We start from the raw sequence: 27405 nt of genomic DNA on the forward strand, positions 1-27405 counted from the left end.
AAGAGCCCAGGAGTTCGAAGCTGCAGTGAGCTATGACTGCACCACTGCACTCCAGCCTGGGCAACAGAGCAGTGAGACTTCATCTCTAGAAACACACACACACACACACACACACACACACACACGGTGTATTTTGTGCTACGAGAAGATAAGCAAGATAAAATAACTAAAAAAAAAAGTTTTGCAACAGTATATTGAATATGATCCTGTTTAAAAAATATAGATGTATATAAAATAGCAAATATATAACAAAAATAGTGAAGAAATGGAAAAGTTTAGTAGCAAAGTGATGGGAATGAAAGATAGATAATAGCTAAGGCAGCAGGACAGCCTAGCAAAGCTTAGGAAATTCCATTTCCCAAAGGTGACTATTCCTTGAACGGGCATATGGATGATGCATTTCTCCTATAAATCAGGAGAATACCACTAATTTGCAGCCTTGGTCATATCGCTGACATATCCCAGATAAAAGCAAAGAACATGAGTTTTTGTTGTGTTGTTTTGTCCTCTTTTCTCCTTCCACACTCCATACTATGAACTGGTAATGCACCATTTACTGAGGGCTGTGTAAGTGCCTGACACTACATAAGTGCTTTATTTTGTTTGATTCTCAAACCTCACAATAACCCCATGTGGGAAGAACTCTTATCTGTGCTGCCATTTCATGGAAGAGAAAAGCAGAGTACTTGAAAGTGTGAGTCCATTTCACTCTAGATGTTATGGCTGGAGGTGGGGAATTAAATATCCAAGTGTGAGTGATATATTTTGTGGGTAAAAGTGATTATGGTAATGAGAAAGTGTGATATTACTTTCATCTTAGAAATGACGGTTAAAGTATGTGACAAGAGTGGACACGTCACCATTGTATTTTTTGTCAACTAAATCACAAACAAGACTTTCAGATGTATCAGACCCATAAGATAGTTTTATTAAAACTTTTTAAAAATTTACTAACCAGTGTAAACCACAAAGACTAATAAAGTAGCATTAAAATCATGCTTTCTTACATCAATGTAACCTTAAGAGATGATTTAAAATTCTCTAATCACTCATAAAACATGCTAAATAACATTAAACAGGTGAAACAAACTGCCATTATTATGAAGGTAGGAGTTACAAAACAAAAATTATGCCTCATAACTATGGTTAAAGCAATTTAAAATTCACCAAACAATGATGTATTTAACTAATATACTTAAAATGTTTAATTACCCCCCAAATCCTATGTACAAACTATATTTATCCTGAAGAGCTGAGAAAAGGTTTCAAGAAATAAAGTTTTGTGCTAGGAGCAGCACTTTCCCAAAAGTGTTTACCTCCATCACTTCTTGCTTCTCATCTGCTGCAAAAATGTTAGGCACTTCTCCTGTATTGAGCACACTGTCAATATCCTCTAGAAAAGCTTCCTCTTTAATCTGAGTGTCTGTGATGAGAAAGACGGTCTTCTGGCCCCTCATGCCCACATTTCTTAACAGACCCTTAAAAAATAAAAATGTACTTGTAAGCAGAATATGGTAGACATCTGTTGGTTTTGATTTCCCTCACTTTCCCCTTCTTTTGATATCAACACTTTGATTTTTAGGGCAGTACCTCTCCCCACTTCTACTGGGGCTGTCAACTGGGGCCTCCACTGCCTCTGTCCCCTGGGTGGGAGACCCAAACTGGTCAGACATAATCACTGATTCAGAGGAAGGCATATGATTTAAGCAGGGCCCAATCATAGTCTTACTTCAGGGACTGAGACAGACTTGAAACAGAAAGAATCCTAGCTGTTCTGAGATAGAATATATAAAGGCCAGTAACCTTAATTACTTAGAGTTAACTGTTTGCCTCGTGGAATGAGCCTGCTGGAGAAGGAAGCCAAATGGAGGAGAGTTGTGTCAGGAGATAGAAAGAGTAATTACTAAGGACATTATTTGATACCCTAAATTCAGCTTTGTCAAAAGCCTATCTACCTCTAGACACTTCAGTGTAGACAGGCTGGGGTTTTTGTGCAGGGGTCAACTGCAACCCAAATTCCTAATATAAGATATGGGCTCAGTAGTGTGCTGAAGTTGACTTGTACAGGCTTGTTAGAACTGACTGTGAAAATTTCAGGAGCTTGTCAGAAGTTTGTAAAACATAGCCAGGATTTAAAAATTGAATTATATCAACTTACAATTGTACAAAAATCTAGCTATATTTAAAAGGGGGGTAAATGCTTAAATCTCATCATCTCCTATTTTATTATGTTACTATTATCTATACTCTGGAAATTTTTTCAATCTATTGTATCAATACAGTAAAATACCATGTCATGGGGTTCTATGCATATCTCTTTTCAGTTCTGTTCTCAGTGACAGCATGTTGGGAGCTTCAAATCGGCCATGGGGAAGTTTTTACATCATGGAAATTGGAAAATCTACCATCAGAGGCTCCCTCTCACCCCCAGTCCTAGAAAGCTGGTTGTTAAACATTTGTCAGCATACAAACTGGCTGTAGTTCACAGTGAAATAGCATTACAACTTCCATAAGTTATTTTTAAAAATAACCTTCTATATTGTAAAACCATATATTTTAAATCATTAAATATTAACTAATATTTTCACTCCATAAAATAAATGGTGAATTTTTATATTGTACACAACTATGTCCTTTTCCCATTAAAGCCATCTTCCAATATGAAGACTGTTTTGTTCTTAGAAATAATTTTCTGTCATCAAAGCTAGGGAGTCTAGTTTTTAAGGTAGTATTGTATCAGGTTTATAATTATTAATATTATATCAAAATAAATCCTAGGCTGGGTGCAGTGGCTCACCCCTGTAATCTGAGCAGTTTGAGAGGGTGAGGCAGGAGGATTACTTGAGCCCAGGAGTTTGAGAGCAGCCTGGACAACATAATGAGAGACCATCCATAAAAAAAAAAAAAAAAAAAAAAAAAATTGCCAGGCCTGGTGGTACATGCCTGTAGTCCCACAGGCAGCTACTAGGGAGGGTGAGGTGGGAGGGTTGCTTGAACCTGGGAGGTTGAGGCTGCAGTGAGTTATGATCATGCCACTGTATTCCAGCTGGGGTGACAGAGTGAGACACCTCTCCAAAAAAAAAAAAAAACTAAAAATTTTAATTTGGGCTGGGTGCGGTGGCTCAGGCCTGTAATCCCAGCACTTTGGGAGGCTGAGGCGGGTGGATCACCTGAGGTTGGGAGTTCGAGACCAGCCTGACCAACATGGAGAAACCCTGTCTCTACGAAAAATACAAAATAACCTGGGCATGGTGGCACATGCCTCTAATCCCAGCTACTCGGGAGGCTGAGGCAGGAGAATCGCTTGAACCCAGGAGGCGGAGGTTGCAGTGAGCCAGGATCGTGCCATTGCCCTTTAGCCCTGGCAACAAGAGCAAGACTCCATCTCAAAAAAAAAAAAAAAGAACCAGAAAAATTTTAATTTAAAATAAACTTTACAATACAATATACACAAACATATTTAACTTATTGTCATGAGCATCATTGTAATTTTTTTTTTGTTTTTTTGAGACAAAGTCTCGCTCGCTTGCCTGGGCTGGAGTGCAGTGGCATAATCTTGGCTTACTGCAACTTCTGTCTCCCGGGTTCTAGCGATTCTCCTGCCTCAGTCTTCCAAGTATCTGCGATTACAGGTTCATTCCACTACAAATGATTCTCCTGCCTCAGGCTCTTGAGTAGCTGCAATTACAGGTCCGTTCCACCACACTTGGCTAATTTTTGTATTTTTAGAAGAGACAGTTTCATCATGTTGGCCAGGCTGGTCTCAGACCTCTGACCTCAGGTGATCCAAGACCAACTTGGCCAACATGGTGAAATCCCATCTCTAGCAAAAATACAGGAAAATAAATTAGCCAGGCATGGTGGCAGGCACCAATAATTCCAGCTACTAGGGAGGCTGAAGCAGTAGAACCACTTGAACTCGGCAGGTGGAGGTTTCAGTGAGTGGAGATTGTGCCACTGCACTCCAGCCTGGGTGATACCGTGAGACTTTGTCTCAAAAAAAAAAAAAGATATTAATTATATGTCAGGAATATTAAGAAAACCCTACATACATTATATAATTTAACCACAATAATCTTTGAAATAGGTGGTATCATCCAAATTTTACAAATGAAGAATCGAGAAAGTGACCATCAGTAAGATAATGGGCTAGGAAGCTCTAGACCCTTGTTCCACCCTGAAGACACTGTATTAGCAATATATAGAACACAATTACCTTTGTGAGAACTTTGGGAACTAGTTAAGTGGCTGCAGCACTCAGAAAAGAGCATGAACAAGAGAAGGGACTGTTCCCAAAAGGGTGAGACAGTACCTCTTAATTTTTCTCACTCTAGCCCCTCCCCCGAACTGGGCATAGTGTGGGGAGATCCAGAGAATACCATCCAAATCCTGGCTCCTTCCTCAGGACAGAAGGAATATAGTTGAACTTGAGCCCAGAATACTGGCTTATGTGGGGGCTGTTCCACCTGCCTTCAGGTGCTAACAGGAACAATGGCCTATTTTGGACACCAGGTTGGAGGCCACTGAAACAGGGTGAGTTCCCTGGTGGGTTAGAGCAGCAGAAGCTGCAGTTCTACAGACAGGCACCAGGGAGAGCAAGAGATCAAGGGCAGAGGAATACAACGGAAGCAGCAACTGAAAGCCCCTGAGAAGAAACAGCAAATTAAGACAGCCAAAAGCACTCATACATGCAACAATAAAAGCACACATACAACCTCAAAGAAGACACGTCCCCAGAAAAGGTCTGAAAGGTCCCAGAACCTCTAGCTAGGTTGATTGGTGAAGGTCTTCCCTGAGTGAGTCCAGTCATAATGATTGGGAGGGGGGGCTTTATTTCAAATGGTCAACTCTCAAAAAGATCACAAGGGATGCAAAGAAATAAGGAAATGTGGCCCAATCAAAGAAAGAAAATAAAGTTCCAGAAACCAACCATAAGGAAATGCAGATCCATGAACTGACTAGCAAAACATTTAAAATAACTACCTTAAAGATTCTCAGTGAGCTGAAAGGAACCCAGAGCTAAATCAGGAAAACAATACATGAACAAAATGAGAATTAACAAAGATATAGAAACCATAAAATATAAATAGAAATTCTGGACCCAAAACATAAAACTAAACTAAAAAGTTATCTAGAGGGATTCAATATTAGACTTGATTGGGCAGAATCAAGAGTCAACCAACTTGAAAACAAGTAATTGGAAATCACCAGGTTAATGGAGCAAAAACTAAATAAAGACAATAAAGGAAGGTGGAGAAAGCCTAAGGGATTTATGGTACACCATCAAGTGGACTGATATATGCACTATGGAAATCCCAGAATAAGAGAGAGAGGAAGAGAGGACAGAGTGCTTTTTCAAAAAATAATGGCTGAAAATTTCTCAAATCTGAGGAAAGAAGTGGATATAAAAATTCCATTTTATGGAAGATCAATGAATTCCAACTAGGATGAAGTCAAAGAAATCCACACTAAGAAACAATAAATCAAACTGCCAAAAGTCAAATACAAAGAGAAAATATTGAAAGCAGCCAGAGAAAAGCAACTTGTCATCTACAAGGGAACTACCTTAAGATTATCAGTGAATTTCTCAGCAGAAAATGTGCAGACCAGAAGGAAGTAGGGTGACATATTCTAATTGCAGAAAGATAAAAATTTGTCAACCAAGGACACTGTTTCTGGTAGAGCTGCCCTACAAAAATGAAGGTGAAATTAAAACCTTTCCAGATGAACAAACAATGAGGGAGTCCTTACCACTAGATCTGCCCTACAAGATATGCTAAAGGGAGTCCTTGAAGCTAAAGTTGAAACAAAAGAACTTAGATTACTACTAAAACAACGTTAATGCCATCATCATTATCATCATCAGGTTCATGTTTAAATCTGCTAAAAACCATATCTGAAATAAGCCCTCTCTGAACTGGAATAAATATATAGTCAGTGGCATAAGCCAGGCACAGAAAGATAAACATCACATGTTCTCACTTACATGTAGGAGCCAAAAATTTGACCTCATGGAGGTAGAGAGTAGAAAGACAGTTATCAGAGGCCAGAAAGGAGATGCAGGCAGGGGAGGATAAAGAGAAGCAGGTCAATGGGTATGAACATCCAGTTACAAGAAGTTGCAGTGTTCAATAGTACAATAGCGCAACTATATTTAACAATGTATTGTGTATTTCAAGATAGAAGATATGCAATGTTACCAACACAAAAAGACCAATGTTCTACATGATAGATATTCTAAATGTGCTGACTCCAAGTTATTCATTTTATGCATGTATCAAAATATTACATGTACCTCAGAAATATGTACAAATATTATACAACAATTTTTTTTAAAGCAGCAGCCATGGTAATAGTGTAGTGGATAAGACTTGAGTTAGAAAGCCTTGCTCTGTTGTGCATCACATGTCACTCAGCTTTGGTAAAACACAGAGACAACCCACCTGCTGCATTGCATTGCTGTACCTATAGAATGAGATCATGTAGGTAAAAGCCAGGTAAAGCACTCAGGACAGAACTCAGCACACACAGTAGATGCTCTATGGACAGTATCATCATCATCATCATCATCATCATTACTGGAGTTCAGTACACAGCTACACAGATTGGTTCTCTCTTTACAAGTAAAAGAATGTACTGTTTTCATTTTAGATACTAGGCTTCTTCATAATCTTACCTTCATATCCTCTCTCCATTCATTCATACCATAGCTCTTAGAAATTTCTGGTTGGAAAATATGCATTTTTGCCATGGATGTAGCCAGACGAGTTAAAGATTGACGGCCACTTCCTCCAAGTCCGACGAGCAAAGCATTTCCACCAGACTGCTTTAGAACTCGACATATTCTTGATAAATGTTCCAAAACATACCTACCACAAAATAAAAATTTTATTAATACATTACAATAAAAATGTAAACGTATATTTACATGTAACTACTGTTTTACTTTCCTAGAAGAACATGACTTTGCTGTCCCATATGTTACTATCCCAGTTTTAAAGAGTTTACTATCAAAAACTGTGATTGTTTCAAAAGCAGTTACAACTGGATCATTTGATGTAGGGGAAAACTAATTAAAAGTTCAAATTCAGGAAACCTGATATACAAGTTATACAAATAAAATGAAATATTAACTGGCAGTATATTATCACTTTTATTAAATATGTTTCTTCAGTCTCTTAAGATTTCTGTGTGAGAAAAGATCATTACCTATAAAACAACAAATTCAGAAAAGGCACTTAGCTTCACTGGTAATTAGGTTAATTAAAATTAAAATGATAATGAGATACCATTTCACTCTCCTTAGACTAGAAAAACTTACAATATCTGTCAATCCTAAGCATCAGCAAAGGTAAAGAACAATGGAAGTTCTCAAAAATAATAATCATTTTTAAAGATGTTTTGGCAAAATTTAGTAAAGTTGAAGATGCTTATATACTATGACATGATAATCCCACTTATAGGAAAATAGCCTACAGAAATTCTCACACATGTACCCAAGGAGACACACATGAGAATTTTCAAAGCCTTTCTTATAATAGCAAAAACTAGAAGTCACCTAAAAGTTGTCTCAGAAGAATGACTACACTGTGGTACAATTATATAATAGAATGCAATATGGTGGTAAATATTCATTTTTCTTTGACTCTCACAATATGGAATAAACCAACTAGTAGCAGAAGATTATGTCCAGTATTATACCATTTATATGCAGTTTTAAAATATGCAAAATAAGACTGCATATATATTTAGGAATACACACATGTATAATAAAAGTTCTAAGAAACACAAGTTTCAGCCGGGTGCAGTGGCTCATGTCTGTAATCCCAGCACTTTGGGAGGCCAAGGCGGGCAGATCACCTGAGGTCAGGAGTTTGAGACCACCCTGGCCAGCATGGTGAACCCCATCTCTACTAAAAATACAAAAAAATTAGCTGGGCGTGGTGTTGCATGCCTGTAGTCCCAGCTACCTGGGAGGCTGAGGTAGGAGAATTGCTTGAACCCAGGAGGCAGAGGTTGCAGTGAGCCGAGATTGTGCCATGGTACTCCAGCCTGGACGACAAAGCAAGACTCAGTCTCCAAAAAAAAAAAAGTTTCTTTTCACTGCTACTCTTAGGACACAGGATGCAGTGAGAGAGTGTGACTATAACAGGGAACTTCAAATAAATTACTAATATTTTATGTCTTATGCTGGATAATGAGTACAAAGTTATTCACCATATTTTTCTTTACACCTTTTGGTACATTTTAAACATTTCATAACAACATTTTACAGATAGAAATTTCAAGCATCAACACCATATATAGGTACCTAAAAATGACAAGATTCATTCTTGTTTTGTGTGTTTGATTATACTCATCTAAGCACTGGTCCACAACATCACTAAAATGAAGAATATTTGGAATTTCAATATAAACTCTATCATCTCCTTCAAGGTCAGGATTCATATAGTCACCAAACATGAGATTTCTTAAGTCTTCTTCAGTTACCTATGGAAAGGAAATCAACAAATTATAAAATTTAAAACATTTAAAAAATAAATTTAAGAAAATGTATAAAATTTTTGTTTCATCCATGTTATAAAGTAATTAATTTTTTAAACATTAGGGTAGTAAATAATATACTTACAAAATTAATACCTGAAATTATATCCTTAGGATATAAAAAGAAAAGTAAGATCTTCTATCATATATGTTTTGCTGTTGTTAGGCTAGAAAAGTCATTCTGGGTGACTCCCATTTATTGAGTAGTTACTACGTGATGGTCATCATGTTAAGCACTTTATATCTATTATATCACTTATTCCCTATCACATAAGGTGTTATTCTTTAAATAACTTCTATGTTGCATACTTTCCTATGAAGATAAATCTTCTCAAAACAAACACCTATTTACAAGGAATGCTAAAAAAAAGTTCATTAAGAAATGATTTTCAAAAATATAACTTAATTGTAACAATTCATGTATTGTACTGCTTTAACTCAATATGTTCTTAATCACTGTACTCACAGGTGCATTTTGTTTCCTCAAATGTGAAAAGATACTGTCAAATGATTCTTTAAAATGGTCCTTTATAACAGTTTTAGTTAACTGGAACAGCCATCTTCGATCATCATCATTAATGAGGCGATCGTAAAACACTCGGAGAACCTCATGCACAAACAGACGGATCATAGTGTGTTTGCCCGCCACAGCATCTCTTTCAATGAGTAAACAGCCCCGGATGACACGTGAAAAATCACGCAAGTTGAAAGTATAATGGGATTTTGTGGGAGTGGGTAAAAGATTTTCCACAGATTGTTTATATATCTGAATATGAAAAAAGCAACAAAGCAAAAATAAAATGCTTATAATCAGCAAAGTCATGTAACCAATGGAATGTTATACAAAATATTTTATTTACTCTATCAGATTATATGGACTTGGACTGAGCACGGTGGTTCACATCCGTAATCTCAGCACTTTGAGAGGCTGAGCTGGGCAGATCACCTAAGGTCAGGAATTCGAGACCAGCCTGGCCAACGTAGCAAAACCCCGTCTCTACTAAAAATACAAAAATTAGCCAGGTGTCGTGGCGCATGCCTATAATCCCAGCTACTCAGGAGGCTGAGGCAGGAGAATGGCTTGAACCCAGGAGGTGGAGGTGGATGTTGCAGAGAGCCGAGATTGCGCCATTGCACTCCAGCCTGGGCAACGAAGTGAGACTCTGTCTCAAAAAAAAAAAAAAAAGAAAAAAGAAAAAAGATCATCCTGGCTTGGAAAATTGCATAGTACTAAGCCTAGCATGGCATATATCTTTATTTTGGCTTATAGCACTCAACCAGGCATTATAAAGCTGAGGGAACTTAACATCTGATTCCATCCAAGCCCATCCAAGTAGAAACCTGTTTCTACTTTTATTTCCCAGTTATTATGGTTATGCCGTTTAAAGGCGAATAATCTGAGGTTAGTGAAAAACAAAATCTTTTATAGAAAGTGAAATCAGATAACTCATGCTGAATCATTCCAAAGATGACAATGAAATAATTTTCTTGTTACTACAATCAACTTCAAAACAAATCAATTTGTTCTCTCTCTTCCCTTCTATCTCTTATTCCCTCACCCCCTTCTTCCTTATATCTAAATTGGTTATAAGGAAATGAAGTATATTTTTACTATGTACTGAATTCACCAAATGAAGTTTAATGTTCTCTTAAAGGCAGGTGAATTAAACCTTTTATAATATAGTCAAAAAAGGAAAACTAAAAAACTTTTTTTTTTTTTTGAGATGGAGTCTCATTCTGTCGCCAGGCTGGAGTGCGGTGGCACAATCTCAGCTCACTGCAACCTCCGCCTCCCAGGTTCAAGTGATTCTCCTGCCTCAGCCTCCCGAGTGACTGGGACTACAGGTACGCACCACCACGCCCAGCTAATTTTTGTATTTTTAGTAGAGATGGGGTTTCACCATGCTGGTCAGGATAGTCTCAATCTCTCAACCTCATGATCCACCCACCTCGGCCTCCCAAAGTGCTAGGATTACAGGCGTGAGTCACCACGCCCAGTCAATATTTTTTATTTGTATGTGTTCTGTGATTCATCTCCCTGCTCCAGCCTCCACACATGGTAGGTCTACAATGCTTCAAATACAGAAAAACAGAAAAAAGCTGGGAGTAGGGTGGTGGCAGGTATGCTTTCTGTATCCCCTTCTACCTGACCAATACCCCTGTATTTTCCAGGACATGCCTGAAATAGAAATATTATATTTATAAATAAAAGCACTTTTCTGTATCAGAATAAATGAGATAGTAATCTCTTCGCTCATAGTTTCTTTACTTGAACAGCACACACTTTCCACTGAAACAAGGGGAGAATTTTAGAAGATAAGACTGATGTTCTTGGAAATGAATGGAAGGATTCTAGGGAGCTTTTTGCTTCCTGTTGCAGTGATCACAAAATGAAACTTGCTTTTTCAAGCTTCTAGAAAGTGTAGTTTGGTAAGATCATGACTGACATGCCTTTATATATATTGTTTCCCATTTACCATTAGAGATGAGGCTGGCTCTAGTCTCTGAACAGAGGCAAATAACACATCTGAAACAAGTTAAAAACTATTCTTTGGCCATATGGGGAGTCTTGTTGTCTGTTTCTACGCTTGTATTTCTCTTTTATAATTATTTTTTCATTGCTACTTATAAATTATATGGGCTGACTAAAAGTAATGTATTCATAAGCTGCTTAAATTTCTTTAAGACAAGCATGAAAAATGGGAGGGAAGACAGAAGAAACTTGACAAATACCAGAGTAGGACCCTAACAGCAAAATACCTGTGATGTGGCAGATACTAGTTTTAGATGTTTTCCTTAAACAACCTTGTGAAATAGGTGTTTTATTCCATTTTAGTCATTAAATAAACAGCCTCTGGAATGTCAAATTACTTGCTTAAAGTCATATAGCCAGGAAATAGCAGTCAAGGCTCAACCCAAGTTAGATTCCCTCATTTCAAATCCTGTGATCTTCCTATTCTCTGGTCTTCTAAACAGTTTCTCTGACACCAAAGACCAAAGCAGATAGTTAAGTGGGAAACAATGTTAAAAAAATAAAATAAGGGACAAATGAGGGAAATATGCGATACTAAAACATTTACATTGCTTTATTGACTGACCTCCATAGTCCCATTGACTATCTGGTTCCCAATTACAAAGTACTCTGGAGGAAATTCACGAGTTCTAAGGTAGAATGCTACAATAGATGAGAAGATTCGGACCATAGTTTCATCACTAAAAGAATTAATACTGCAGATGTTGAAATGTCGAATACAACGGGGAGTAACTGGATTTCTTCCACCACCTGGAGGGCCCATTGCAGCAATCAGCTCTATGTCCACCAGTGTGATTTTACTTGTGTCCTTAAGGTCATACCTTAGAAAGCACACACAAAAAACTTAGATTATCTGTTATAAACACAGTAAGACGGAATGAAATATAGATCTCCCAAGAAATTTAATCAGACTTTAGCTTCTCCAAAAGGAATAACTTCAGATAACACTTTGAGTAGGAGAGAATTTTTTTTTAAAGCAGAATTTGGTTTCTCCCCTCAGTGACTGATTCTGTTACCCAGATTCTGGGTATCTAGAATGACCCTTCCTCTTACTTTTCCCTCTCTTTCCTCCTACTCTTCCTTACAGTTTGACTCTCCATTTCTCCTTTCTTATTCCAATTCTAGAAGCATGGATGAGTGATCAATCCTATTTGTAGCTGTTTAAAGATAAGGTTATCATGTATCTCATTTTACCTAGGACAATTCTGGCTTGTGCTTGTTGTACTGAAGTAATTATTAATAACACTCCCCTTTTACTGTCAGAAAGGTCACAGTTTGAACACTAAGTTATGTAGTCAAACTGGTTATAGCAATGTCCTGATTTTCTTTTTCTCATCTCAAACTGTATCTTCAGAGTGGATAAGGATGTCTAAATAGGATCTATAATTTTGTTATAGAAAGGGACCCATTAGGGAAAAATGAAATTTCAAGGAAGTTAATCAGAAAGAAGTATGAAATGACACAATTTAGTTGGAACCACTTAGAGTAAAAGGTTGCTATTGTCATTAAGCCATCAAGTCTTTAATACTGAAGCTATTGCACACACACAGACATACACATACAGAGGCTGGGGGAGGAGTCTATCTAGCCAGTCCTTAGGCTAAAAGCATGCTAGAAAGTATGAAAATATGGTTTTTGGTAACAACCCTAATAATCATCAATAGAAGACCAGCTAAGTAAATTAAGGCAACATCCACATAATATTAAAGCCAATAAAATGAATGAGTAGACAAATATGCACTGATATGGCTATTCAAGATAAATATATAAGTGTAAAATTTACAAAACATTACATGTAATGTGAGCCTATTTTAAAACATAAAAATAGACTTATATAGAAAAAAATCACTGTGGAATAGTGATTATCTCCTGATAATCACTAACTCAGGAGAGTGACTGTCTCCTGAGATAACTGCAGTTATTATCTCAACAATGGTTATCTCCTGAAAGCAGAATTCCTAGGGCCTATAGTAATAACAAAAATGCATCTGTAAAATATGACTTAGCTTTGAAATTCATCTACCCTTGTCTTGAGATAAAAATCATGGCATACTGAAGAATAGAAAACTACATTTAAGAGGAGGAAAGGAAGAATTATTAATCCTAATGAAAAGGTGCTATATCTTGCATGTGAGAAACTAACCATGTCACCATAAAGTGGTGTGGGGAGAATAGAAGGGTTATCCATGAAATTGCTGTCAAATACAAGCCATCTCCAAGATATAGTAGGTAGTTCCAAGCAGCCACAGAAAATATACAGTTAAAAACATGGTAGAAAAATAGGGTGCTGGTTATGGTTACTTAGGCTGGACACTACCCACAAATTATTGACTTGGGGGAATGGTACTTGGAAGGATGTAACCTGTAAGTTATTTTCAAAAATTGAAACTAAGTTGAAAAGTGCAGGCATACCGCATTTTATTTCACTTCACTTCATTAAGCTTTGCAGATACTGTGTTTTTTACAAACTGAGAAAGGTTTTTAGAAACCCTGTGTTGAACAGGTCTATAGGCACCATTTTTCCAACAGCATTTGCTTACTTCCAGTCTCTGTGTCACATTTCGGTAATTCTTGCAATATTTCAAACTTTTCCATTATTTTTATATCTGGTATGGTGATCTGTGATCAGTGATCTTTGATGTTACTATTGTAATTGTTTTGGAGCACCACGAATTGCACCTATATAAGAAGAAAAACTTAACTGATAAATATTGTGTGTGTTCTGACTGTTACACTGACTGGCTGTTTCCCATCTCTCTCTCTCTTCTCAGACCTTCCTACTCCTTGAGATACAACAATATGGAAGTTAGGCCAATGAATAATCCTCCAGGCCGGGCGTGGTGGCTCATACCTGTAATCCCAGCACTTTAGGAGGCCAAAGCAGTGGATCACTTGAGGTCAGGAGTTCAAAACCAGCCTTGCCAACATGGCAAAACTGTCTCTACTAAAAATGCAAAAATTACCTGGGTGTGGTGGTATGTACCTGTAATCCCAGCTACTTGGGAGGCTAGGGCATGAGAATCACTTGAACCTGGGAGGCGGAGGTTGTAGTGAGCCAAGATCACGCCACTACACACCAGCCTGAGCGACAGAGCAAGACTTTGTCTCAAATAAAGGCAAAAAAAAAAAAAAAAAAAAAAAAAAAAGCCAAAAATCTCTCAGTAAACTAAGAATAAAAGTAACTTCCTCAACTTGGTAAGGAATATCTATAAAAACTCTACAGTTAACACCATACTTAACGGTGAGAATCTCCAAGCTTTCCCACTAAGATCAGGAACAAGGTAAGAATGTTCCCTCTCCCCACTTCTTTTCAACATCATAATAAGGGCTAGCAATAAGAAAAAAAAAGTATACAGACTGAGAAGAAAGAAATGAAACTGTCCTTGTTTGCAGGTAACATGATGATCTATGAAGAAAATCTGAAAGAACTACAAAAAACTCCTGGAACTAATAAGCGATTATAGCAAGCTTGTAAAGAGTTACCATGTAAAAGTCAATCACCTTTTTATATATCAGCAATAAACAAGTGGAATTTGAAATTAAAAGTACAACACCTGGGCCAGGCACAGTGGCTCATGCCTGTAATCCCAGCATTTTGGGAGGCCAAGGAAGGTGGATCACTTGAGGTCAGGAGTTCGAGACCAGCCTAGCCAACATGGTGAAAACCTGTCTCTACTAAAAACACAAAAATTAGTTTGGCACAGTGGCACATGTCTGTAATCCCAGCTACTTGGGAGGCTGAGGCAGGAGAATCTCTTGAACCCAGAGGCAGAGGTTGTAGTGAGCCAAGATCATGCCACTGCACTCCAGCCTGGGTGACACAGTGAGACTCTGTCTCAAAAAAAAAAAAAAAAAAACAAGTACAACACAATTTACATTAGCACCCACCCCCAATGAAATACCTAGGGATATATCTAACAAAATATATAGAAGATCTATATGAGGAAAATTATAAAACCCTGATGAACTAAATCAAAATACTAAATAAAGAGAGGTATTCCATGTTCATGGATAGGAAAACAATATTATGACAGACTTTCCAAACTTGACTTGTAGATTCAATGCAATCCCAATCTAAATCCCAGCAAGTTATTTTTTGGATATTGAGAAACTGATTCTAAAGTTGATATGGAGAGGCCAAATGCCCAGATTAGTCAACACTATTGAAAGAGAAGAACAAAGTCAGAGGACTGACACTACCCAACTTTAAGGCTTACTATAAAACTACAGTAGTCAAGACAATGTGGTACTGACAGAACAGACAAATAGGTCAATGGAACAGATTAGAGAGCCCAGAAATAGACCCAATAAATATAGTCAACTGATCTTTGACAAAGGAGCAAAGGCAATATTATGGAGCAAAGATAGTCTTTTCAAGAAATGTTGCTGGGCACAGTGGCCCATACCTATAATCCCACCTACCCAGGAGGCTGAGGCAGATGGATTGCTCGAAGCTAGAATTTTGAGAACAGCCTCAACAACATAGCAAGACCCCTATCTTTTAGCAAAAGACAAATACTATTAAACAATTGGACACACACATGCAAAAAATTGACCTATACACAATTTTACCCACTCTTCACAACAATTAACTAAAAATGGATCAAAGGCCTAAATATTAAATGCAATACTATAAAACTCCTAGGAGATAGCAAAGGAATAAACCCAGTTGAACTTGGGTATAGCAATGACTTTTTCAGACACAACACCAACGGACTGGTTGAAAAACTGGACTTCATTAAAATTAACAGCTTCTGCTCTGCCAAAGACAATGTCAAGAGAATGAGAAGACAGGTCTGACTTGGAGAAAATAATGTCAAATGACACATCCGAGAAAGGACTATTATCCAAAATATACAAAGAACTCTTAAAACTAAATGATAATAAAGCAAACAACCCAATTTAAAAATGGTCAAAGACCCTAACAGACACCTCACCAAGTAAGACACACAGAGGGCAAATAAACATATTAAAAGATGCTTCTTACCATATGTCAGGCAAATGCAAATTAAAACAACGAAATACCACCACACACTCATTAGAATGGCCAAAATCTAGAACACTGACAATACCAAATGCCAGAGAAGACGTGGAACAACACTAACTCTCATTGATTCCTGATGGGAATGCAAATGGTATGGTTATTTTGGAAGATAGTTTGGTGGTTTGTTACAAAACTAAACATACTCTTACCACATTGTTCAGCAATTGTGTTCCTTGGTATTTACTCAAAGTTGACAACTTATGTCCATGTAAAACCTGCGCACAAATGTTTATAGCAACTTTATTCATAATTGTTGAAAACTTGGAAGAAACCAAGATGTCCTTCAGTAGGTTAATGTGGTATAACCAGACAATTGAATGTTACTCAGTGCTAAAAAGAAATGAGCTATCAAGCCATGAGAAGTTATGAAAGAAACTCAAATACATATTACTAAATGAAAGAAGCTAATCTGAAAAGGCTATATACTGTATTATTCCAACTATATGACATTCTGAAAATGGCTAAACTATAGAGACAGTAAGATCAATGGATCTCTTACAAAGGGGCTGAAGTTGGGGGAGGAATGAAAAGAGAACACAGAGGATCTTTACAGCAGTGAAAATACTCTCTATGATATTATAATGATGGATACATATCATATACATTTCTCCAAACCCATAGCATGTACAACACATAAAGCAAACCCTAAAGTAAACTATGGACTTTGGGTGATTGTGATATAGCAATGTAGGCTTATCAATTGTAACAAATGTGCCAATTTGGTGGGGATGTTGAGATTGAGGAGACTATGCATGTGTTGGGGGCAGGGAGTATACAGGAAATATCTGTACCTTCTTCTCAATTTAAAAGTCTTTTCGAAAGATATTAGAAAGCCTTCATGTACAGGAAAATCTGAGCAATCATTCTTTTCCTTAAATATCTCAAAAAATATATTATTTTACTTTAAAAACCTAAAATAAAAACTGAGATACAACTTCAGCATAACTTATCAAATTAAATAGTTACCAATGTCCACAGTCAAAAAATTGTCGTAATAATTCAATAGGAGGTTGAGCTCCATACTTCTCCAATGCAGGCATATTCATATCATCTATAAAAATTATACACTTCTTCCCCATAGGTGGTCCAAAGACTCCTTTGCGTCTTTTATCCAATCTAGCCATGATAATGTTCTAAAATATAAAGGAAGAGTGGTATATTTACCTATAACTGAATTAGGAATTTATTTTCATACTTATGTTAAATCAGTATCAACAAGTAAAACAACCCATTTTGCCAGAATCCATGGGATTTTTACCAGTAACAATGACTATTTGCTTAATTTATCAATGATTAACAACATAAAATACCATATTTAACATCAGAAAAAAAAAAAGTTTAAGTTTCTGTAGGGAAATCATATCAAGCAGCATTATGTGTGTGTTGATTTTTATTTATTCATATTTAGGGTGATACTAAACTTCACAATCAACATCATTCAAACATTTATTGAAATCCTATGCACTCACAATTGTTACACACATATATTTAGGTATTATCTTTGTATAGTATATGCATGTTTCTACAATATTTCTACAAATGTCACCAAAATTTCTACAATATTTTCCTCATTGGACAACCAACATGTTTTTATTTTCTTCACTGAATAATTTTTATTTCAAACTTTTATTTTAGGTTCAGGGAGTACACACGCAGGTTACGTGGGTGATTGTGTGTTGCAAGGGTTTGGTGCACAGATTATTTCATCACTCAGGTAATCAGCATAGTACCCAATAGGCGGTTTTTCAATCCTCACCCTCCTCCCCCGCTCCACTCTCAAGTAGGCCCCAATTTCTGTTGTTTCCTTCTTTGTGTCCATCTGTACTCAAGAATGTATCTACTAATTTTAACTTACTTAATATTTAAATGCATTAATCTTTACATTTGGCAGTTTTTTATAGCTAAAATAAATGTGAATGCTTTCTTTTTTTTTTTTTTTTTTTTTTTTTTTTTTTTGAGGCGGAGTCTCGCTCTGTCGCCCGGACTGGAGTGCAGTGGCCGGATCTCAGCTCACTGCAAGCTCCGCCTCCCGGGTTTACGCCATTCTCCTGCCCCAGCCTCCCGAGTAGCTGGGACTACAGGCGCCCGCCACCTCGCCCGGCTAGTTTTTGTATTTTTAGTAGAGACGGGGTTTCACCGTGTTAGCCAGGATGGTCTCGATCTCCTGACCTCGTGATCCGCCCGTCTCGGCCTCCCAAAGTACTGGGATTACAGGCTTGAGCCACCGCGCCTGGCCGTGAATGCTTTCTTATAGTTCTAATACTTTTGGAACTCACTTGTCCATTGGAAAAATAAACTGAAATTATTTTCATTCATATAAAGCTCCACAGTAAAAGTGTTCCAAATTTGTAAGATTTTGAAGCTCAGTGAAGCATATAGACTTAAAACAACAGAAATGAGGCCGGGAGAGAATGGATAGGCATAAATTTAGGAATGGATGATGAAAATGGCAATTAGAAAAGGTTTCATGAAGTAGTTTCACCTTGACACATTTGAGGGCAAAGGGTGGGATGCACTCACGTGGCTCCTGTCACAGGCCCATGGTTTGAAAGGTCCAGAGAGCAGCAAATGCCCCTAAGGCCCATTCAGGAGGGTCTTGAGAGAACAATTCAAAGTTCTCTCATTTCTCCCTGGATCTCCCCACCCCTGCCCTGCCCTGTGTGTGTGTGTCTTTTATACTCCCTTCACCAGTTAAGAAATCAATTGTTGCTTCTTCTTAGGCTTAAAAAAAAAACAAAACAGGTAATAAAGCTCAATAACCCACTATTAATGTAAAAATGTTCTCTGAAACTTTTCTCATTAATTTCAAAAACTTGTAATTCCCCAAACATTTGAAAGTTTTATTTAAATTCATAGATTTACACAGTTGCTTATTTAATGTACAATTTTAAACACTGAGCAAATAAGACAAAATATTAATGACAGACCCAGGTTTCTGTCTTTAAACTAACCTGAACCTGATTGGCACTGGTCCGTGCAGATAAGTTAACATAAAAAGGAAAGTATTTGTCCTTTTCCAAGTGATTCATTAGCTTATCCTTCACATACACAGATTTTCCTGTACCCGTTGGACCCACAAAAAGGAGTGGCCTTAATGAAAACAATGAATATATTATTCAAAATGGAAAAAAGTCAGAATACATTTCTACTAAAGGAGGTGGTAGTTAAAAGCTTACATAAGAATCAAATCATCTTCATTAAAAACTCATTTTTTACCTATAGTTATTATTTCATGAAAGACAGATAAAAGTAATGATTGGCATACATTTTTACATAATGTTTCGGAGACTTTATTTTGTATCTTTTTATTTTTTATTCTTTTTTTTGGGACAGAGTTGCACTTAGTTCCCCAGGCTGGAGTGCAGTGGCGTGATCTTGGCTCACTGCAACCTCCACCTCCCAGGTTCAAGCAATCCCCCTGCCTCAGCCTTCCAAGTAGCTGGGACTATAGGCGTGCACCACCACATCCAGCTAATTTTTCTATTTTTAGTAGAGATGAGTTTCACCATGTTGGCCAGGCTGGTCTCAAACTCCTGACCTCAAGTAATCCACCTGCCTCGGCCTCCCAAAGTTCTGGGATTACAGGCATGAGCCACCATGCCTGATCTATTTTTATTTTTTGAGATAAAGTCTCACTCTGTCACCCAGTCTGGAATGAAGTGGCACAATCATAGCTCACTGCAGCCTCGAACTTCTGGGTTCAAGGGATCCTCCTGCCTCAGCTTCCCAAGTAGCTAGGACTATAGGTGGCATGTCACCATACCAGGCTAATTTTTTTTTTTTAAACTTTTAATGTTTTGAAGAGACAGGGCCTGGCTATGTTGCCCAGGCTGGTCTCAAACTCTTGGCCTCAAGTGATCCTCTCATCTCAGTCTCCCAAAGCACTGGGATTACAGACAGGAGCCACTGGGCCTGGCCTTGCAGATACTTTAATAGTAATAAACTATTGTTTGAATAGATGTAACGTCATTTATACAAAACATTTACGAAACAAGTAATAACATGCTTAACTTTTCAGAGCAGAAAGTCAAAATCTGTCTCTTCAGAAAAGAGCTGTATTTGCCCTTTTATAGTAGAGACATGGGGGCAGCATGTGAATAACAAGGGGATGACAGTAAGATAGCTGTAGGCTGTTTCCCAGTGATCTCAATAGCCAAAGGTTTTGTGAGAGATGGAACGACAGTGAATTCTAAAGCTAACAGTTATGTATATGTATACTGTTAATAGCATTTTTTAATCAATTCAATTACTAACTGAAAATATTTGTCTAAAAGCAAACACTAAGGAATTCCCCATTCAGTGAGGCTTCAAGCAAGGTTTCCCATTCTTAAGTGATCACAATTAATTTTAAGGGGAAAAGTAGTCACATGAGTTTATGTTCACAAAACTCTGGACAATCCCAGTTTGAGAAATGCTGCATTAAAAATAAAATACTATCATTTTGAGTGATAACTTGTTAATACACAATACATAAAGACAAACACAGGCCGGGCACGGTGGCTCATGCCTGTAATCACAGCACTTTGGGAGGCCGAGGCAGGGAGATTACCTGAGGTAGGGAGTTCGAGACATGCCTGACCAACAATGGAGAAACCCCATTTCTATTAAAAATACAAAATCAACCAGGCATGGTGGCAAATGCCTGTAATCCCAGCTACTTGGGAGGCTGAGGCAGGAGAATCACTTGAACCCAGGAGGCAGAGGTTACTGAGCTGAGATTGTGCCATCGCACTCCAGCCTGGGCAACAAGAGTGAAACTCTGTCTAACAACAACAACAAAAAAAGATAAACAGAAAGGCACTGAAACTGAGTAGTAGCCATATTCAGTTATAAGGGGTCATCTAAATGAGCCAAACTATGCTAGTATTAATTTTGAAAATTGTTACTGAAATATGAACACAAAATTAAAGTTATTTTAGAACTAGAGTGACCCCTGAGAATTCATCTACATGTTCCAGTCTAACACTAGCTCTATGAAAATCTATTTATTAAAATAATACTTAATAAATTTCTGTTCTTAACTTGGGGTCCATGAACCAACTAAAAACATTCGTAGAATTCAGAGAATCTGTGAACTTGAATGACAAAAAGTTTATACCTTTACTTTTGCTATCCTGTAACTAAAATGTAGCAATTGTATGAGTAGTACCTGTGTCTTTGTCACCAGTAGAAATCATAGCTATTATCCTACACATTACAATTGTTACAGTATCTCAAAAATATCACTCATGCCCATTCCTTCTTCAAAGGTATTATAGTCATCAGATCCACTGACAGATCTTGCTATTTAATGTGTTAATAAACATATATATTTACTACTACAGCCCAAATATGTTCAATATTTTTATAAATGTATTTCGATATAAAAAGAAAAAACAAGCTGGGCACAGTGGCTCAAGCCTGTAATCCCAGAACTTTGGGAGGCCAAGGTGGGTGGATCACTTGAGGCCAGGGGTTCAAGACCAGCCTGGCCAACATGGTGAACCCCTGACTCTACTAAAAATACAAAAAATTAGCAGGGCATGGTGGCAGGTGTCTGTAATCCCAGCTGCTCAGGAAGCTGAGGTAGGAGAAGTACTTGAACCCAGGAGGCAGAGGTTGTGGTGAGCAGAGATCGCGCCACTGCATTCCAGCCTGGGAGACAGAGTGCAACTGACTCTGTCTCAAATAAATAAGTAATAAATAAATAAATAAATAAATAAATGTATATGGTTTACTTTATAATTCTATTTGTACTTATTTATTTAAAAGTATTATTCTGACAAATGGTTCTTGGCACAAAAGAACTGTATTGCCAGGCACGGTGGCTGACACCTGTAATCCTAGCACTTTGAGAGGCTGAGGCGGGTGGTTTGCTTGAGCTCAGGTGTTCAAGATGAGTCTGGGCAACCTATCTCTACAAAAAAACAAAACAAAAAAAAGGCCAGGCATAGTGGTGCATGCTTGTAGTCCCAGCTACTTGAGAGGCTGAGGTGGGAGGATCGCTAGAGCTTGGGAAGTCAAGACTGGAGTGAGCTACGATTGCACCTCTGTACTCCAGACTGGGTGACAGAGTGAGATCCTGTCTGGAAAAAAAAAAAAAAGAACTGCTATACTAGAAATGTCACAGAATTGGCAACTGTCTTCCTTGCTTAGCTTCTAAATGCAAAAACGCAACTGCGGACACAAAATAGGGGTAAACTAATTTTCCCTCATAAGCTATTTTTCCTTTTTTTTTTAAACAAGGTAAAATTGGTCACAGAATGCATTCAGAAACAGGTTCTTTATCAAAAAATGACATTTATGATTATATAAACTTGTTTAGTTTAAATAGTATGAATTATAAATTATACCTAGTGTTTTAAAAGAAAAGTAACTATTAAATGTTATTAAGAAAGTTGGTATGGATATGCAAACAGTAGATATCTAGGCTTTTGATCAGTTTCATGTGTCTTTATTTTTGATGGACTTTTCTGAATTTTTAATATTCATCTTAAGTTATAGAATCCAGAACTAGCATAGGACATATGTGAAAATGCTAAATGTAATAGGAGAATGTGGATCATGGTTACTTTGATGTCTCAGGAGTACACTGAATCTTTAGGTAGACTGCACACATTTTTAACAGTAACACTACAGCAGACTTTCAGTGTGCTGTTACAAATCAAAAATGTAAGGTGACTTATGAGGCAGCAAAGTATGATGGCAAGGGCTTTCGAGTGGGCAATGGGAAATGTGCATTCCAGGTTTGCCAATAGCAACAGATGTCACTTTCAACATTCAACAAGTCCCCCAGGATTTCAGTTATCTGAAAAAGGATGATCTTAAATACTTCAAAATTTGCCATAATCCTATTAAAATGGTACTTTTACATTCAAAATGCTTGTTTATAGCAGAGTTCCTTACTTTGCATAGGTAATACTCAAATCCATTAGAAACGTATATCTAATTGTATCCATCGTAGGGACTATGATATCTTGAATCTTGATTTGTTTATCTCCTAAATTGGTATTTTTAATTAATTCATTCCAATGGACCCAGCGACCTTTGTTTTTCAACTACAAGAAAATATAAGTTTTAAAGTATTAAAACCATGTACTTGCTGTATCTGAAAGGCTCTTTTCAACACTTATACTATTAAATTAGCTTTTAAAAACTTTAGTCTTCCCCTTTTAATGAAATATTACATTCATATAAAAGAACACATATAGCATATTTTAAGTCATAAGCAGATTAATAAAATAAGCATTCATGAAATCACCACTCAATTTAAAAAATACGTATTTTTCAATTTTCCTTTTTAATAACCTGAAAAACATAATATAACTTTTATTATCACATATTCAACATATCTAACATTTCAGACACTTTTGCCTTTATGTCTCCTTAACACTCCAATATTCCCCAAATGCCTTCAAGATGTCCTTCTGCATACATCAAGTATTTATTTGAAAGCCACTCTAATGTACCTCAAGTCACAATTTCCTGGATTTTGGCTTTACCTTTTTATATTTTAAAATAAATGGGCAATAATCTAACTAAAAATAAAATATCACATAAAACCACTATATTTGTTTCTCTAACATTACTCTCTTTGGCATTTTGATCCAGGCTGAAACAACCAGGATATATATCAGCATAGCTGTATTAATTGTTATGATATCGAAATTCTTCTGAATCACTGGCTAAATAACTGCTGTCCTGACAACTCTGAGTGCCTCCCAATCTTCACTCCACCCCCAACCATTATCTTCTTCTCCAGGTTGTTTTGACCCCTCCCTGGAGACCCCCAGCCCTTCCACTATTAAGTAAAAAAAGTTTTAATACCTGCCAAAGTAGCCCCCTAGGACCCTATTTCGGAGCTGTGGCTGGAATCTCAAAATCTTTTCCTATTTTTGAGCAAATTGTACATGTATGTTATATGTTTGAATTGTGGTAACTGTAAGTTTGGGTGAATGTTTCTTTAATAATTCATATTTGTATTTTTTTAAGTTTTAGCTTTTATTTTTATCAACATTATATATGTACAGATTTTACAGTCAAAAGATGTACAAGGTTAAGAAAAACAGCATTTCCCTACTGTCACTTTCCCCTTCCTAGAGACCTTTACCTTCTCTAAGCTGGATAGTTTGGTATTTATTTTCGATTCTTAAAGAATATTCTTGTGTTACCACCTCTTTTTCACTTTTATTGACTTCCTGCTATGGCTAATGAGCATGAAACTCTCTTTCTGGCCATATTCTTAAAATTCTGTGTTAGCCTGGTTCTGGGGAAAGGGTCCTGCACTATCAGGAGAACTTGTGTCAAGTTCTGGCTCTGCTAGTCACTAACCTTTTTAGGTTTACTTCCTTATCATAAAACTTGAGATTTAGAAGAAATTGTAACTAATGCTCTATCTAGATCTTATGGGGAATGAAATAAAATTTGTATGAATCAAATAATTATTCAAATACTTGCTGTTTAAAAAATGCTTTGGGGACTTATTTAATAAAATTGAACGATAAATTTAATTTAAATATGAAATTATACAAATATTATTAAAGCAAATTTATTTATACAGCCAACAAGTTATGGGAGGTGAAACTAAAAAGAAGGGAGCTTAAAAAGCTCACCACAGGAGTCAAAATAACTCTAGAATGGAAACCCAGGAGCTTTGTCTGCTGATCCAAGCCTTTGTGTTTTATCTTACCATACCAAGCTTTTTACGTCATACCTCATACATGTAGTCATAGACCAGGCCTTTTTCATCAAATGGGCATTCCCATTTACCCACAGAATCTGGCACTGGGTTTTCTTCATCTTTTCCCAGTATGATTAATCGTATGAAATCATCAAAAACATGACGGCCATCTGTATCACAACTTCCTCCAATCGACCAAATCAAAGAGAATATAAAGCAAGCCTGTTGGTGGAGAAAAATGTTAACTTATAGCAATATTTTAAAAGGCATTTTAGAAGAAATGTAACCAAAATTCAATATATTAGGATGTGCTCAACCTACTTGAACAAGGTCATACATGTAAATAAAGTGGAATGGAGCACTGCTAAGCCACATAGTCATTTCTCTGGCAATTTTTATCAAAATACATGTCTTTCTTTTTCTTTTTCTTTTTTTTTTTTTTTGAGACAGGGTGTCACTCTGGTTGCCCAGGCTGGAGAACAGGGGTACCATCTCATCTCACTGCAACCTCAACCTCCCCAGTTCAGGTGATTCTTGTGTCTCAGCCTCCCGAGTAGCTGGGACTACAGACGTACACCACAAAGCCTGACTAATTTTTTGTTTGTTTGTTTTTTAAGTAGAGACAGGGTTTTGCCATGTTACTCAGGCTGGTCTTGAACTCCTAGACTCAGCAATCCACCCGCCTCAGCCTCCTAGAGTGCTAGGATTACAGGCATAAGTTACCATGCCTGGCCCAATATCTATCAAAAAAAATTTTTTTTTTTCTATTTTGAGACGGAGTCTCACTCTCTCACCCAAGCTGGAGTGCAGTGGTGCGATCTCAGCTCACTGCAACCTCTGCTTCCCAGGTTCAAGCTATTCTCCTACCTCAGCCTCCCAAGTAGCTGGGACTACAGGCGCCCACCACCATGGGGTTTCACCATGTTAGCGAGGATGGTCTCAATCTCCTAACCTCGTGATCCACCCATGTTGGCCTCCCAAAGTGCTGGGATTACAGGTGTGAGACACCGCGCCCAGCCTCTGTCAAAATTTTAAATGCCCATACTGGCTGGGTACAGTGGTTCACACCTGTAAACCCAGAGCTTTGGAAGGCCAAGGTAGAAGGATTGCTTGACATCAGGAATTTGAGACCAGCCTGGGCAACATAGTAAGACCCCATCTCTACAAAATATTTTTTAAAATAAAAATAAATAAATAAAATGTCTGTACCAAATAACCTAGGAATTTCTCTTGTGGGAGTTTATACTCAAATATATTTCCACCTGTGAAAATGATACATGTACAAGAATATTCACTGTAGCACTATTTGTAATAGCAAAAGATCAAAAGCAACCCAAATTGTTCTTCAATAATGGTCTGCTTAATTGGATTCTAATACACTGAAATACACGCAGCTGTTAAAAAAGAAGGTCACTCTATAAGCACTAATATGTAAATGACATATTACAATGGAGAAATGATGCAAATCAGTACATAATGTATGCTAATGTATTTTAAAATGTATACATGTAAAAGAGTGTGTGCATAAAATACTTCTAGAATTCTATATAGGGCACTGGTAATATTAGCTGCCTTCAGTGTGGCTGGGGGACTGCTGTGGAAAAGTGGGGAAAACCCACTTTTGCCTTTTGAATTTTACTCTAGGTACATGCCTTATCTAGTCCAAAAGTAAACATATATTCAGAGAAAAACTTCACCTAGGTATCAATCTATATAACTCTCTTGAAGTGATTCTGAACCACTTAAAAGGTTTAGGTTTTAGGTTTACCAACAGAATAAAATGTTCAGGAAAAATGAAACTTGAAGGTTATACAGGTAAACTATTCCCGTGATACTTTTATAAATGGTAACACTGATAGATATGGAAGAAAGCTAAAACACTAGTTTTGGGATTACAGGCATGAGCCACACCACCCGGCCTACTCCTGGTCTTTCATAGCTAGCTTTTATGTTGTCTACATGCTGGCTTAACATTAATTAATTAATTTAATTAATTCACCTAATGTCCAAATTTGTTTAATATTACATCATCTCATTGTTGATAAAATTGTAATCTTTCATAAATAATAGGATAGTTGGCTGGGCGTGGTGGCTCACGCCTATAATCCTGGCACTTTGGGAGACCAAGGTGGGCAGATCACCTGAGGTCAGGAGTTTGAAACCAGCCTGGCCAACATGGTGAAACCCCATCTCTACTAAAGATTAAAAAAATTAGCTCGGCTTGGTGGCATGCGTCTGTAATTCCAGCTTACTCAGGAGGCTGGGGCAGGAGAATCGCTTGAACCCAGGAGGCAGAGGATGCAGTGAGCCGAGATCATACCACTGCACTCCAGCCTGGGCAACAGGGCAAGATTCCGTCTCAAACAAAACAACAAAACAACAAAAACAAACAAACAGGATAGTTGCCAGGCACGGTGGCTCACACTAGTAATACCAGCACTTTGGGAGGCCAAGGCAGTTGGATCACGAGCTCAGGACTTCAAGACCAGCCTGGAGCTCAGGATTTCAAGACCAGCCTGGCCAAGATGGTGAAACTCCGCATCTTCTAAAAATACAAAAAATTGCTAGGCATGGTGGCAGGCACCTGTAATCTCAGCTACTTGGGAGGCTGAGGCAGGAGAATCA

The 27405-nt window shown here is 37.4% G+C and overlaps 1 protein-coding gene across 1 annotated transcript in view; it reads right to left on the reverse strand.

Moving 5' to 3' along the window:
• The window catches only part of DNAH12 (dynein axonemal heavy chain 12), a 236638-nt gene that overhangs the window by 93950 nt on the left and 115283 nt on the right, over nucleotides 1-27405 (reverse strand). Inside the window, exons 35-43 of the mRNA XM_033210211.1 lie at nucleotides 24814-25002; nucleotides 23007-23158; nucleotides 19073-19211; nucleotides 17088-17254; nucleotides 11643-11898; nucleotides 9011-9310; nucleotides 8312-8490; nucleotides 6677-6869; nucleotides 1317-1478 (exon numbers count right to left, since the gene is read on the reverse strand). Coding sequence (XP_033066102.1) covers nucleotides 1317-1478; nucleotides 6677-6869; nucleotides 8312-8490; nucleotides 9011-9310; nucleotides 11643-11898; nucleotides 17088-17254; nucleotides 19073-19211; nucleotides 23007-23158; nucleotides 24814-25002 — 1737 coding nt within the window. The remainder of the gene's footprint in view (nucleotides 1-1316; nucleotides 1479-6676; nucleotides 6870-8311; nucleotides 8491-9010; nucleotides 9311-11642; nucleotides 11899-17087; nucleotides 17255-19072; nucleotides 19212-23006; nucleotides 23159-24813; nucleotides 25003-27405) is intronic.

This window comes from Trachypithecus francoisi, unplaced genomic scaffold, assembly GCF_009764315.1.
Source record: "Trachypithecus francoisi isolate TF-2019V2 unplaced genomic scaffold, Tfra_2.0 Lachesis_group0, whole genome shotgun sequence".
Classification (NCBI taxonomy): domain Eukaryota; kingdom Metazoa; phylum Chordata; class Mammalia; order Primates; family Cercopithecidae; genus Trachypithecus; species Trachypithecus francoisi.